The sequence below is a fragment of the Hylobates moloch genome, unplaced genomic scaffold (genome assembly GCF_009828535.3).
Source record: "Hylobates moloch isolate HMO894 unplaced genomic scaffold, HMol_V3 SCAFFOLD_5, whole genome shotgun sequence".
Classification (NCBI taxonomy): Eukaryota; Metazoa; Chordata; class Mammalia; order Primates; family Hylobatidae; genus Hylobates; species Hylobates moloch.
Genome location: NW_026652280.1, coordinates 83,117,331 through 83,131,812, shown reverse-complemented (window position 1 = coordinate 83,131,812; position 14,482 = coordinate 83,117,331). Strand labels below are relative to the sequence as shown.

The 14,482-nt window shown below is 60.3% G+C and overlaps 1 protein-coding gene across 5 annotated transcripts in view; it reads left to right on the top strand.

Annotated features, from left to right (window-relative positions):
* MACROD1 (mono-ADP ribosylhydrolase 1) overlaps nt 1-14,435 on the top strand; it is a 168,737-nt gene extending 154,302 nt beyond the window's left edge. For 2 of the 5 annotated variants that reach the window (XM_032153203.2, XM_032153200.2), the window contains 6 exons: nt 12,654-12,770; nt 13,234-13,355; nt 13,437-13,467; nt 13,589-13,662; nt 13,957-14,038; nt 14,306-14,435. In XM_032153203.2, coding sequence (XP_032009094.1) covers nt 12,654-12,770; nt 13,234-13,355; nt 13,437-13,467; nt 13,589-13,662; nt 13,957-14,038; nt 14,306-14,337 — 458 coding nt within the window. In that variant the 3' untranslated portion in view covers nt 14,338-14,435. Of the gene's footprint in view, nt 1-12,653; nt 12,771-13,233; nt 13,356-13,436; nt 13,468-13,588; nt 13,663-13,956; nt 14,039-14,120; nt 14,156-14,305 lie in introns of all 5 variants that reach the window. The other 3 variants (XM_032153205.2, XM_032153201.2, XM_032153204.2) reach the window with 3 other exon arrangements.
* The last annotated feature ends 47 nt before the right edge of the window (nt 14,436-14,482 follow it).

Below are 14,482 nucleotides of genomic sequence, written 5' to 3'. Positions count from 1 at the left end.
GATCTTTAGCCATTCAGTTCAGGAAGATAAAGGATCACAAAGTGGGTGGGCCTTTCAGTCCCACGTCAGCTCATTGAGTCTCTTCTGCCCACCACCCTGCCAGGGTTCTCGTCTCACTCAGGGCCTAGGCCAAGTTCCTAGCATGGCCCGTTAGGTCCCCAGCCACCTCTCACAGTCACCTCCACACTGCCACCCTCTCCACTTTGCTCCGGCCACCCTGGCCTCCCTGGACAGGCGCCGCCCACTCCTGACTCCAGGCCTTTGCCCTGGCAGTTCCTTCTGCCTGCAATGCCCTTGCTCCAGTTGTCCATGCGGCTGCTCCGTTCACTCCGACAGCCTTGATTTGAATGCCATCTCTTGGGGGGGCCACCCTGGCCCCTAGCTGAAATTGCAGCTGCCTCCCCTGCCCCATGCTGGAACTCCCCCAGCCCCCACCCTGCTCTGGTTTTAATTTTTCTGAGCACCTGTCTCCTTCTAATGTGCTATATAATTTACTCATATATTGTGTTCCTTGTCTTCTACTCCCTGAAAATGAAAGACTGTATCTCCTGCACCCAGAACTGGGGCTGGCACTTAAAATAAGTGCTCAATAAATGTTTGTAATCCCAGCCTATACTCCTAGCACTTTGGGAGGCCGAGGCAGGATTGCTTGAGCCCAGGAATTTGAGACCAGCCTAGGGAACATAGTAAGACCCCATCTCTACAAAAACAAACAAACAAACAAACATGGTAGCATGCGTGCCTGTAGTCATAGCTTGGGAGGCTGAGGGAGGAGGATCACTTGAGCCCGGGCAGTTAAGGCTGCAGTGAGCCATGATTGCGCCACTGCACTCCAGCCAGGGTGACAGAGTTAGACCCTGTCTCAAAACACAAGGAACAAGGGGCCGGGCATGGTGGCTCATGCCTGTAATCCCAGCACTTTGGGAGGCCAAGGCGGGTGGATCACCTCAGGTCAAGAGTTTGAGACCAGCCTGGCCAACATGGTGAAACCCCATCTCTACTAAAAACATAAATATTAAGGCCGGAAGTGGTGGCTCATGCCTGTAATTCCAATTCTTTGGGAGGCTGAGGTGGGCAGATCATGAGGTCAGGAGTTCAAGACCAGCCTAGCCAACATGGTGAAGCCCTGTCTCTACTAAAAATACAAAAATTAGCTGGGCATGGTGTTACACACCTGTAATCCCAGCTACTCAGGAGGCTGAGGCAGGAGAATTTCTTGAACCCCATAGGCAGAGGTTGCAGTGAGCCAAGATCATACCACTGCACTCCAGCTTGGGTGACAGAGCGAGACCCTGTCTCAAAGAAAAAAAAAAGTTTATTGAATGAATGAACTACAGGTAAAGGTGGAGATGACCCTACACATTAAGCAATGGGCTTACCTAAGGGCAGCAGGTGGAAACCAAAGATGTTTTGGCAAATCCAGGAGTGGCTCACAGATGGCCTGTGACCTCACTCTAGGAAGTGGAGGGGCCCTGCCCTGGCCACTCACAGGTACGGTGGAGGTCTCTCTGGTTCCCCTTCCAGCATTTAGGGGTGAGGAGCAGCTGGCACAGGCCTCTCACACAACCTGACTGATGCAGAGATGGACCAGGCGGGTGCCCCTGGAGGAAGTAGGCCTGGAGTCCAACCTTTTAACGTGGGCTGAGATTTATGGAGCCGCCGCCAGCACTTGTTGGGACTGTCATTCTGCTAATGTGATTGGAACACAGTGGAGGTGGTGGGGAGGGGGCTGTGGTAGGGACGAGACTGGGGCTGGAATGGAGCCCAGCCTGGTCCCCGGAGGTGCTCTGCCTTCCCCTATATCCCTGCTCCTCCCACCATCCTTTGAGTTCATCCAGTCCTAATCCCCTACCTGACCAAGTTAGACCCCATCTGACTCTGCCCAGACACACCCATCTTCCCATGGAGTCCCTAGACATCCCTCCTACAGGAGTTCAGGCCTCTACCCACGCCCCTCCCATGACCAGCCACCCATTGTTCGAACAAGCACAAGGGCCATCCTGCCTGCCCTGGCCACTCTGCCCAAAACCCTGATGCACCCCCCTGCTCCATGTCTTCGTCCTGCAGCCCTGATTCCCTACTTGTGTTTTGTGTTTGTTCTTCATTACCTGCCTCCCCACCGGAATGGACTCTCCCTGAGGGCAGGGTTATGGGAGATTCTGAGACCCTAGAAGAGCTTCCTGCTCTGAAGTAAATAATTAACATCTGTGATGCAGTGAGTGGCACCCTCTGTGTGCCCTGGGAGCTGGGGACACAGATCTCAGTCTGGCACCCCCATCCCATCACCTCACCCTGGGGACTGCCAGCCTGCCAGTCCCTCAATGGAGAGGGGCAGCAGGCAACACCCTGGCCAACACCCCAATCAGCATCCTAGCCAACACCCCAACCAACATTCCAGCCAACACCCCAAACAACACACCAGCAAACACCCCAACCAACATGCCAACCAACACCCCAACACCCCAACACCCCAACACTCCAGCCAACACACCAGCCAACACCCCAACCAACACCCCAACCAACATGCCAGCCAACATCCCAACCAACACCCCAACCAACTTGCACCAACCAATATGCCAGCAACAAACATCCAACAAATCCAAATCCACCACACCCAACCAACATGTCACCAAATCCCAACCAACCACCAGCCAACGTCAGCCAACACTCCAACCAACACCCCAAACAACATACCAGCCAACACTCCAACCAACACCCCAACCAACATGCCAGCCAACACCCCAACATGCCAGCCAACACCCAGCCAACACCCCAGCCAACACCCAGCCAACACCCAGCCAACACCCCAACCAACACCCCAGCTAACACCCTGGGCAACACCCCAACCAATATGCCAACCAACACTCCAGCCAACACACCAACCAACACCCCAGGCAACACCCAAACCAACACCCCAACCAACACCCCAGCCAACACCCCAACCAATACCCCAACCAATACCCCGGGCAACAACCAACCAAAACCCAGGCCAACTCCCTGGCCAACACCCTGGTGTGGGTGGTGGCATGGAGTTCCTGCCAGGAGGGGCTGGCGCCACAGGGGCTCAGAAGATGGGGCTGGGCCTGGCCTGCAGGGCTTTGGGGCCCGAGCAAATGTGCGGTGATTTAGAGTAGGAGAGGGCTGCAGTCTCAGGGGAGCAGAGCAGGGAGTCTCCCGGGCACCCCCAATGCAGTGAGAGCCCCCAGGGGTTGCTGGGGCTAAAGGGACTTAACCTGGAGGGCACAGGACTCCTGTGCCTGCCTCACTCTGGGCCTGGACCCCCACCCACCAGGCCCTGGGGCCGAACTAGATGGTGCTGGCAATGCAGTGAGTCCCAGGGAAGTCCTCCTACTCCCCTACTACCCATTCTTCTCTGGGGCTCTCTCTCTGAGTTGAGGGAGCTATGCCAAATGCCAAATGCTGGGACTCAGGACTTGGCTCTGCCTTCAGGGAGACCCAGTTTGGTAGGAGGCTTCCCAGCAGAGGGAGCACTTGACTTGGGTCCCAAAGGCTAAATAGGAGTTCTGCAGGTAGAGCAGGATGGAGGGGTCCCCCAGGGAGAGGGCCTGTGTCTGCTTCAGGAAGGCTTGATGGGCTTGGGGCAGCCACCAGCCTTCCCGACAGACCCTTGGCCTGGTGTCTGCCAGGCCCGCTCCTCTCTCCCACCTCCCTCCTGGAAAGCTTTTAGTGGCTCAATAAAAACATTTTTTAAAACACTCCCCTATTGTATGGTAAGAAGGGAGGCAGGTCCTAAATCAGGATGGGAATCGACAGAGCCCTGACGCGTGTCTCTCCTGTTTATTAGGACTGAAATGTTTACTCGGCGATAAGGAGCCAGCTTTCTCGGGGAGATTTGTGCGCTCTTTTTCAATTACCCCTCGTCTTTCTCTGCCACTTTTGCACTAAAGGGATAATAAATGTATCGGAGCGTTTCAATTATTCATCTAAATCATGACTGCGCCTGCCACGGCCAAGCTTTAGTGACAGATTAATTCAGGGCCGCCTTCCTCTGGCTGCGTGGCCGCCATCTCTACTCCGGCCTGGCCAGTGCCCCAAAGGGTCAGCTCCTGGGGTGCGAGGGTGGGTGGGAGGGAGTCAGGCAGGTCCCCGGCAGGCGGGCAGGAGAGGATGGAACCCCATCCCCACCCTCCCCACATTCTGTCCAGGGCCTTCCTGAGGTCAGCGACCCCACTCAAACTGCAGGAGCGGGGCCTGCCTGTGTGGGTGCAGCTGCCCCTGCCCCCATGCCGTCGGCCCTGTGCACCTCTGCACCCTGCGCCGGCAGGGCAAGCCCATGTGTGTGTCTCCTACACCCGGGCCTAGCAGCTGCTTCCCGCCCAAGAGAAGCTAGGGTGGCTGGGCTTCCCTCACTGTCTTCCCCTAGCACCCGGCCTTTGCACATGCTGCTCTCAGGCCCCAGCGCTCCTCTGCCCTCCTGCCGCAACCCTCCTGCCTAGTTTCGCCTTCCCATGTCAGGGCAGCCCCTCCGACACCTTGTCCACTTCTGTGTTTAGTGAAGGCCTGCCATGTGGACAACACTCCCTGTCCCGCACCCGCACCCCAACCCTAGGCGCCTGTGTGTGCGTGGGACCTCGCGCCTCTCTCCAGGCTCCACCGCAGACTCCCTCACCTGCTCAGAAGCCGCCACCCAGGGCCCGTCCCTCCTCACACACATGCTGGGACCCTGGAGGCCAGCCGAGCGCCCTCCCCCACAACCCTGCCTCTCTCCCTCAGGTCTTTCTCTTGCCACCTCCCTCTCTCTCTTGTTTTCTCCATTTCTCCCTCCACGCTTTGCCTCTCTCTGGCTCCCTCTCCCTTCTCCTGTCGTTCTTCCTCTCTGGCTCTGGCTGGTTCTCTGTTCGTAGACCCGCAGGCCCGGGAGGATTCGCCCAGGCCTCTAAGTATTCAGCACTCGACTCCTGCCCGGCTCGAAAGCGCCCCGCGCCCTGCTCTGGCACTATCTCCCATCGCCCGGCCGCTGCTAATCCGTGATTGCTTCCCGCGGCCGCTAGGAAAAGGCTCAGCTCCGGCTGCTCCGATTAGCCGTGGCCTTGCTCTGCGAACAGATAAACGTGAGCTCCGTGGCCTGTGGCCAGCCTCGGCCCTCTGGAGGCAGGAATGTGTGCGGCCCTCCCCTCCCCAGCAGGGCTGAGCTCAGAAGCAGCAGGCAGCCCGAAGGGCTCGGCAGTCCCCGCACCTGTCCCTGTGCCCACCCTGGTGGGTGTTGTGTGTGCAGGGTGGGCGTGCCGGGACCCTCTGGCGTGGGGCTGTCGGGCAAAGGGCAGGGGTGGGGGCTGTGCTTCAGCATAGAAGGGAAGGGCGTGCCAGGAAGAGGGAACAGAAGAGGGCCCAGAGGCCGAACCAGAACACATCTCTCCACTGCTGGAAACTTCCCACCATGCTCGAATCAGTTCCCAATTGCTCGATTCCTCACACCTCCCAGGAGGTCCTGTGGAGGCAGCGCTCCCTCCCAGCCTCATCCGCCGGCCTGTTCCCGCCACAGGGCTCTGCCCTTCCTGAGCTTTCCACCCGGACTCTCATCCCGGACTCTCCTCCCCATCTCCTTCCAAAGCCGCTTCTTTCTCATTACTCAGGGCTCTGCTCAAAACGCCACCTCCTCGGAGGGGCCACCTCATCCTCTGAACAGCGCCCGCCCCTCCCTCCTCCCTCGGGTCCAGCTCCATTTTCCCCTTCTCCTTTTTCACCACGCCCACAACTTAGAGCTGCGTGTCCCATCCCTAGAACTGCAGCCACAGGACTCCTGGCCCTTGCATAGGGCTGGCGCGTGGCACGCCGCCCCTCAGCCCTGGTACGCATTTTTTGAATGGCAGAGTTTGGAACCAGTAGGAGGGGTGCGGGACGTAGTGAATTCATCTGAGAGGGAGGCTGCAGGGAGCCCCAGAGAGTCCTTGAAAGCTTTGTTAGAGTTGAGGATTTTATTCCATGTACCCTTGGGAGCCATGGGAGGTTTTATGACAGGTGGCACGTGCCCTTCCCCAAGGAAGGGCCCCCAGACCTTCCTGCCACCCCTGCCTGACCCCAGTTGATGATGATGGTGCCAATGGCAGCCAGGCATTCTCAGTACTCACGACATGGCCACCAGCGCCCTTTGAACCTCTCCCTGCAGAATCTCATACACCCTCACCCAGCCCTATGGGAGGCATCATTAGCATCTCCATTTTGCAGATGAAGAAACTGAGGCACTAAGTCCCTGGAGCTGAACCTCACTTCCCGCCCCACCCCGCAGCTGGCCCCTGTGTAAGAGGGGTGCTGGGACTTGGGCCCCTGTCCCGTGGCCACAGCTTTGACCAGGCAGGGCTGTGGAGCTCCTGCTCTGCCCCCAGCAGGCACGATGCCACCAAGCCCCGGCATGCAGCTGCCACAGGCATTTTTAATAACGGGAGTGATTTTTGCATGATGAATGAGGCACTGCCGTTGTGTACATAATGAAGCCCTAATGTTTTCAAATCCCCATTTAAGGAGCTGATCTCACCCCGTAATGAATTTCAGATCACATCACAGAACTGTTGTCCATCCATCTTCTCCCTGGGGCACCCACCCGCCTTGGCACCGAGAGGGTGGGGCCTGGTGAGGATGGGCTCTGCACCCCACTGGGCTGAGCCCAAGCCTAGCACAGAGCCGGGGCTGGCTAGAGTTTGTTGATTGAATGGCCGACCAGGAGGGTGTGAGCAGAAGCAAAGATGGTTCCGGCAATGGGATATTGCTCAGGTCTTGGCCTAGGAGTTGAATAGAAGCCAGAGGTGGAGCATGAGGAGTGGGCTGGGAGAGAAGAGAGCGCAAGACCCTTGGGTAAGTCACTTATCCAGGCTTTGTGGCTAAACCTTCCCTCTGCAGGGTTAGAAGCCTGGGGCAGCAGGTCAGATGTCTGCCCTTGACGCAGTTGGTACCCTCTCAGAGACTCAGTTTCCCCCATTTCCCTGGGGATCCTGGCCCCTTTCTGCCTTGGCATCTGGTATTTCTGTAGCCCTCCTCAGGAGAGGGAAACCAGCACGGGCTGCACCGAGGCTCGACTGCCAATGCCCTCCAGGCTGTGCCCAGCCCGTCCAGGCGGGAGTGGTCCCTGGAGCCCAGACCCCTGGTCCTTTCCGGGCTGGAGGGGAGACACACCCTTCCCTCAACCCCCAGCTCACACCTCTGCCTCCCCAAGGCCCTCTGTCCCCAGCACCCCCTGCCTGCCTTCTCAGGGGCATCTCCACCCTGGCAGTGCAGCCAGTCCCTGGGGTACAAGGCCTCCAAGAGCATGACAAGGCAAAGGAATCCCCTGCCTGTGAAGTCCGTGGCTGAGCCTCAGCCTCCCATCTGTAAAAAGGGAATTCTCCCATACAGCCCCCGAAAGCTCATTTCAGAGGCGTGAGGTTGAGCCAGAGAGGTATGAGACTCGGCACCTGAGAGGCAGAGCCAGACGCTGCAGTCACAGGGCAGCAGGCCAGAGACCCAGCCAGCCCAGGCCCCATTTACCCTCACAACCTTGCCCAGGCCCCCCTTCCTGCTCACCTCCGTGCTCTTGGGGCCCACAGGAGTCTAGGAAGGTGGGGGGCAGGGGTGAGAGCTGCCCAGGCAAGGCCTTACACTTTGCTGTGTGGCTCTGGGAAAGTGGCTTTGCCTCTCTGAACCTATCACTACTTCTGTAAGATGAGGGTTAATAATGTGGGTCTTGGCCGGGCGCGGTGGCTCACGCCTATAATCCCAGCACTTTGGGAGGCCAAGGTGGGCGGATCACGAGGTCAGGAGTTCAAGACCAGCCTGGCCGACATGGCAAAACCCCATCTCTACTAAAAATACAAAAATTAGCCAGGCATCATGGCACGTGCCTGTAATCCCAGCTACTCAGGAGGCTGAGGCAGGAGAATTGCTTGAACCCAGGAGGTGGAGGTTGCAGTGAGCTGAGATCACGCCAATGCACTCCAGCCTGGGCAACGAGCAAAAAACTCTCAAAAACTAACTAACTAAATAAATAAATAATGTGGATCTTACTGTCTGTTCCTTTTCTTACTGTGGGGCCTTGGACAAGTTGCTTAACTCCCCTGGCCCTCGGTCTCCCATCCCCCTTGACACCTCCCAGTATATCTCAGTGCTCCCCACCACTCTTTTTTCTTTTATTTGAGATGGGGGTCTCACTATGTTGTCCAGGCTGGTTTCAAACTCCAGAACTCAAGTGACCCTCCCACCTCAGCGTCCCAAAGCGCTGAGATTACAGGCATGAGCCACCCCTCTCAGCCTGCAACACTGTCTTGAGGCCAGAGCTCTGAGACTCAGGTTAAGTAATTTGCCCCAAACCACCAGCAATCTCACGGCTAGAAATTCTGAGAAGAGAAATCCCGAAGAAGGCACACCACAAACCAGCACCTGGGGTAGTAGAGGGAATGGGGGAGCAGAGAGAGACCAGGAGCAGGTCCAGACCTGCAGGTTAGGGTGCCCTGCCCTCAGCAGGGGCACAGCTGCCCTCCTGGTCCCCCGGGCCACAGGCCTCCTCATGTCCCTGTAAATAATTAATTAGCCCCTGCCTGCTTGTTTGTTTAGCATGAGGAATGCTCCCCCACTGAGACGCATTTATTGCTGAATAAATTTAAATATCTAATCTTCCCTTCATGAATATTACAGCACCCTAAATAGCGGCCAACTCATCCTAAGCGCCTTGGCGGATGGCCCCACCAGAGGCTGCCTGCCTTCCACCTCTGCTGACTCTGAGGACTGTCCACTCCTGGTGCCCTCCACTGCCCCAGGAATGCCCAGGACCACGGGCAATCACTCGGCCCAGCCCTCCTTCCTTCCTCAACATCCTTCCATGAGAGGCACACAGAGGCTGGGCTGAATGCTGGCCGTGGAGGCTGGAAGGCAGGGCTTTACCACAGCAAAGCAGGGAGATGCCTAAGATGGGGCGGAGGGCCAAGGGCCGCTCAGAGGCCAGGGCTTGAAGCAGAGAGAGGTTCCTCCGGGCTCAGGCGAGGGCAGACAGAGCCCCAGTGGCATTTGAGGAGCGGCCTGAGGAACAAGAGCCCACGAAGGAGACGGGAGGGCCTGCTGGATGGAGGGAGCCGTCAGCGCTGGGGGCAGCCAAACCGTCCAGAAAGACAGTGGCCTCAGAACACTGTGCAACAAGAGGCCACCAGGGGAGCCCCACTGCTGGGAGGGGACGTGCTGATGTGGGGAGACACTGCCTCCCCAAGAGCGTGGACAGGGAGCCGTTCGAACCAGTCAGCCAGAGTGGTTCAAGGTGAGGCCCTTTTATGGTCCCAGAGGAAGCAGAGCCACTGAGGTTGGGAGCCCAACGTTGCAGCCATGTGGGCAAGTTTCCCTCTCTGTGCCTCAGTTTCTTCTTCTACAAACAGGAAAAATAATAAGACAGCGGCTGTAAATCACCACGCAGGTGCTTACCCAACAAGAAGGCTGACAAAGGCCACGGGGGGTGAGTCATACCAGCTACTTAGGAGGCTTAGGCAGGGCAACATAGCAAGAGCCTCAAAAAAAAAACAGGCTCACATCTGTAATCCCAGCACTTTGGAAGGCCAAGACAGGTGGATCACGTGAGGTGAGGAGTTCAAGACCAGCCTGGGCAACATGGTGAAACCCCGTCTCTACTAAAAATACAAAAAATTAGCTGGGCATAGTGGTGCGCCCCTGTAATCCCAGCTACTCGGGAGGCTGAGGCATAAGAATCACTTGAACCCAGGAGGCAGAGGTTGCAGTGAGCCAAGATTGCGCCACTGCACTCCAGCCTGGATGATATAGTGAGACAGAGGGCTGACGTGAAGGAGCCCGATCAGGGGGAGCTTAACGGTAGAGGAGGGAGGAGGGAAGAAGGGGCTGCAGGGAGGAGGCAGAGGGGCCTTAGGGGCCATCTTCTGGCCACAGGTGGAAGAAGGCTTCATCTTTGACCTGATGGATAAACATCTCAGGGGGGCCCCACCACCCAAGTGGGCTCTGTCTCCCCAGGAGTGACCACAGGTTTTCTGCTGACTTGGGGTGAGGGTTGAGCTAGAGCCTGGAGGTTTGTTTTGGTGATTGAGGGCCCTGGAGAGGAGACTGAGGGTTGGTCAGCTCCTGTGAACTGGGAATACCCCACCTCCCACCAGGTAGCCCCAGGGATCAGGGCTGCTGGTGGGGTGGGATGGGAAGAGGGAAGAGGGAAGGAAGGGCATCTCCCCTGAATGGGACCCCAGGAAGCTTGAGTCTCTAGGACCTAGCTTAGCCCCAGGTAAGAGCCAGGACAGGGCCTGGAGGGCAGAGCTAAGGCGGCTTTGGGAGTGTGTGTGGGAAGGGTCCTTTGGGCCTATGGCTAAGGAGAGCAGAGTGGGAGGGTTCCCCTCTGCACTCACAGGGGAGAGAGCGAGAAGGCTGGTGTGTGGACAGGGAGGGACACGCAGGCAGGAGGGGCCAGGCTGCACTCTAGCTTGTTGGGGTAGCAGTGGGCTGACAGTGACCTGTCCCTCATCTCTGCTTTAGGGGAGCCCCTCCCTGGGACCCCTGTAGAGCCATTACCTGGCCCAGGCCCTGTTCTGGAACTGCTGGGGGTGAGGAGGGGGCATCCGGCCTGAGCCCTCTGCCAGCATTGATTCCAGCTCCCTGCACCTCCCTTGCGCCCCCAGGTCAGCCCCAAAGGCCTGGCTGCAGGCCCGTCCACTTCCGCAGGAAACATTAAATCCCTCAAACACTGAGCTCCACTTCCGCACAGCCCCCACAGCTGGCCGAGGTCACCTGCAGGGTGGTTAGCCCCCAGAGACTTCAAGCAGCTGGGTGCCAGGTGGCTGAGGCCTTCAGGGCAGAGCCCGGGAGGCTCCTAGGAGAGCCAGCTCAGACAGGTCCCTGGGCTCACCCACACACACTGTGAACACCCTGTGTGCACCCACCTCCCATCACACTGATGTACACATACCCGAACATGCCCACACTGTCACACTGTTGTTAATAACAGGATACACTCACATGACCTCCATTCTTGCCAAGTACTGCCTTAAGCACATTACAAAGTTAGTTAACTCAATCCTTCCAACAACCCAGTGAGCTCTGAGGTGGGTGCTATTATCCCATTTTCCAGATGGAGCAACTGAGACCCAGAGAGGTTAAATGATATGTGAGGAGTCACACATCTGTGGCTGGCAGAGCCAGGATTTGAACTCAGGCTGCCCAGCTCCACAGCCCAGCCACGGCACCCCATTCGGAACACTCACTTCCCAGCACTGGGAGCTCCAGCCTGGACGCCCGCTCTGGGCCCTGCCTTCTTGCTCCATCTCAGCCTCACCCTGGGCTACAGCTGCCTTTCTCCCTGCAGAGGAGAGGAGCAGGTGGAAAGGATCCAGGCCTGAGCCGTTCTCAGGGTGCCCCTAACCTCTCTGCCCTCCCATCCCTGGGACGCTCTGGGAAATTGCCTAGTGCCAGCTCTGAGTAAAGTTGCAGAATGAGGTTTAATTGCGCCCCCAGGGCACAAGAGAAAACAGCAAAAGAAAGGGGCGTGAGCCAGCTGGCATCCCTGGAACTGTGCCGAGACTGAGGTGATGAAGAAGGGGGCCTTGGCTTGTCCATCTGTAAAATGGGGAATGATGGTCCTCTCTTGATGCCCGCCTGTGAGCACCAGGCAGCTGGTGCCTGAGGAGCTCCTGGCGTGGGCGATCAGAGCTGCCAAAGATGGGCCGTGTCCTCCCGGCCAGCACGCAGCGTTTTCCTCTGTGGGAGGGTCGCTGTCCCGGTATTCCAGATGAGACAGTGGACGCCAGAGAGGGGAAGGGGCAGGATCTCACAGCCGATGAGGGGTGAGCCCGGGCTGGACCCACGCCTGCCTGAGGCCGCGCCTCTCCTGCACGGTGCCCTGGCGAGGCTGGGCTGCTGGAGCGTTTCCTCCACGCCTCCTGCTGCGCCCCGCTTGTTTATCTGTGCCCAGCTCCCCAGGGTCGCTCGCGAGGCCCTGGAGCCGCCCTCGGATAAACAAGCCCAGGCGGGGCCGCAATTAAGCCGGATGCGCTAATGAGGCGGTTCATTAACCAGCAGGGGTTTGCGCGCCAGGAGACCCGGGCCCGGGCGTCGGGCTCACCTCCCCGCGCGGCTGGAAGACCCAGGCTGCAGCTACAGATCTGATCACCCTGTAACAAGGTGGCCTCTGTTTCCTCATCCGCGAAATGGGTCCTAGGGTTTGCCGCCGCCCCGTGGTGGGGCGCCGCCTGGGGAGGTGAGCCTTGGGATCGCACCGACGCTGAGGCCCGGGCGGAGACAGCGACTGGTCGAGGGCCCTGCAGCGCTCCCGGGACAGGGCTAGGGAGGGGCGTCGGGGAGGAAGGCGAAGCTTCCCCGTCACCCCGGCTCGGACGGCGGTTCCTGCCCCGGCGGCCCTCGCCTCCCGGAGCCGCCCTGCCTGGGCCCTGGCGGCGCGGCCTGGAAGGGACAGGGTGGGCCGGGTGCGCCCCCTGCCGGCCTCCTTGCGCCACTTCCCGCCAGGCCCAGGGCCGTCCCGCTCTGCGCCTCGGTTTCCCCAGATGTGAAACACTCCGGGCGGGGGTGGGGGCAGCGGCCGGAGGCCACGGGGTTGGGGCGCGGCGCCGCATGGGTCCTCGCACCGCCGAGGGGCTTCTCGGGACTGAGGGTGCTCACCCCGGGGCCGCAGCCTTGCCAGGCCGGCTCAGTCCCGCCCGCCCTCCCCGCAGTGGACGGCTGCATTCACCGGGCCGCCGGCCCCCTGCTTACCGACGAGTGCCGGACCCTGCAGAGCTGTGAGACTGGCAAGGCCAAGATCACCGGCGGCTATCGGCTCCCGGCCAAGTGTGAGTCGCCGACGCGCCCCAGTTGCAGGGCGCAGACAGGGCGCCCGTGTGTCACTGGGACATCAGGGGTGAGGCCCCCACAGGAGTGCTGGGGACCTCTTCAGGGGGCCCTTCTTAACCTTAAGGGCCAAGACCCGGCCCCCACCCCGCACCCCCCAGGAAGCAGATGGGGGAGACCGTGCGCGGAGGCTGAGGATGCAGCTGGGGGGGCAACGCCTTCGCGCCCACACTCGCGCTCAGGTCTCAGCCGGGCCCATACAGATATGGGGAGGGGGCGCGGGGCGCTGTGCGCTTGCGGATTCAGGCTCGAGGGGGCCCACAGGGGTGAGGGCCTTCGCGGAGGAGGCTCAGCGCTTGGGGGGAAAGGTGTTTCCTGCCCCCTTCTGCCCAGGCCGGCAGGGGGAAGCGAGGGAGCTGAGGATCTTGTAGACCCCCGCCGGTCTGACCCCGTCGTCCCCCGTAGACGTCATCCACACAGTGGGGCCCATCGCCTACGGGGAGCCCAGCGCCAGCCAGGCTGCCGAGCTCCGCAGCTGCTACCTGAGCAGTCTGGACCTGCTGCTGGAGCACCGGCTCCGCTCGGTGGTGAGGGACGGCCCGCGGGGGAGGGCGGAGGGCGGGGCGCAGTGACAATGTTCCAACCCCCTCTCACCCCTCCCCGCCCAGGCGTTCCCCTGCATCTCCACCGGCGTGTTTGGTGAGTCTGGAAGGGCAAGGGCCAGGAGTGGGCGGTGGACCCAGACGCCGGGAGGGGCCACGGCGGACGAGGCAGTGGGCGGGGCCGAGCCTAGGACTCACTCCCGCCCCACCCGCCTCAGGATACCCCTGTGAGGCGGCGGCCGAGATCGTGCTGGCCACGCTGCGAGAGTGGCTGGAGCAGCACAAGGACAAGGTGAGTCCTGGGCCCGGGCGAGGGTGGGGTCCGCATCCCGGCCAGAGTGACCAGACCCCGTCATCGCCCAAGGAGTCAGGGTGCAGAGCGCAGGGCCAAGCCCGCCCCTTCCTTCCCTATTTCTCCTGCGCAAGGGCGCCTGGCGGTGGCGAGATGGGGTTGATGGCACACAGCCGTGAACCTCTGTGAAGGGCGCGGGGCCAGGCAGGTGAAAGCCTGCACCGGGGCAGGCAGTCACAGGATCCTGGGGCCAGGCGTGGCGGCCCAGCCCAAGCTGAGCAGCCCCTGGCGCAGGTGGACCGGCTGATCATCTGCGTGTTTCTCGAGAAGGACGAGGACATCTACCGGAGCCGGCTCCCCCACTACTTCCCCGTGGGTACGTGCCCCGCACCGCCCCACGGCCCGCCCCTGCCCCTGCCCACCCTGGGGGCGGGTTCTCACTGTCCTCTGCCTTCCAGCCTGAGGCTCCCGCAGCCCACCCTGACCGGGACTGGTAAGCAGGGCCTCGCCCCGTGCGGCAGCCCCGGCCCTAGACTAACCCGCCCACTAACCCCCGCTCACCCCCAAGCAAGGCGGGAAACCACGGGGCAGCCTGGGAGGTCGGGGACGCCCACAGACACCTCTGACTCTGCTCTGCCCTCAGACCCGCCTTCGGGACCCCGCTCCCAGCTCTGAGAGGTCGCCAAAGCCTGCAGCCTGGCCTGGGCCTGGCCACCCCTTCTTTCCCTCCGCGCCCCATCCCTGAGGAGCCTAATAAAGATCACGTTGTGGCAGCTCCTACTGTCTGAGCTCTGACTGGGGGGAAGGCGGCGGCCCAGGT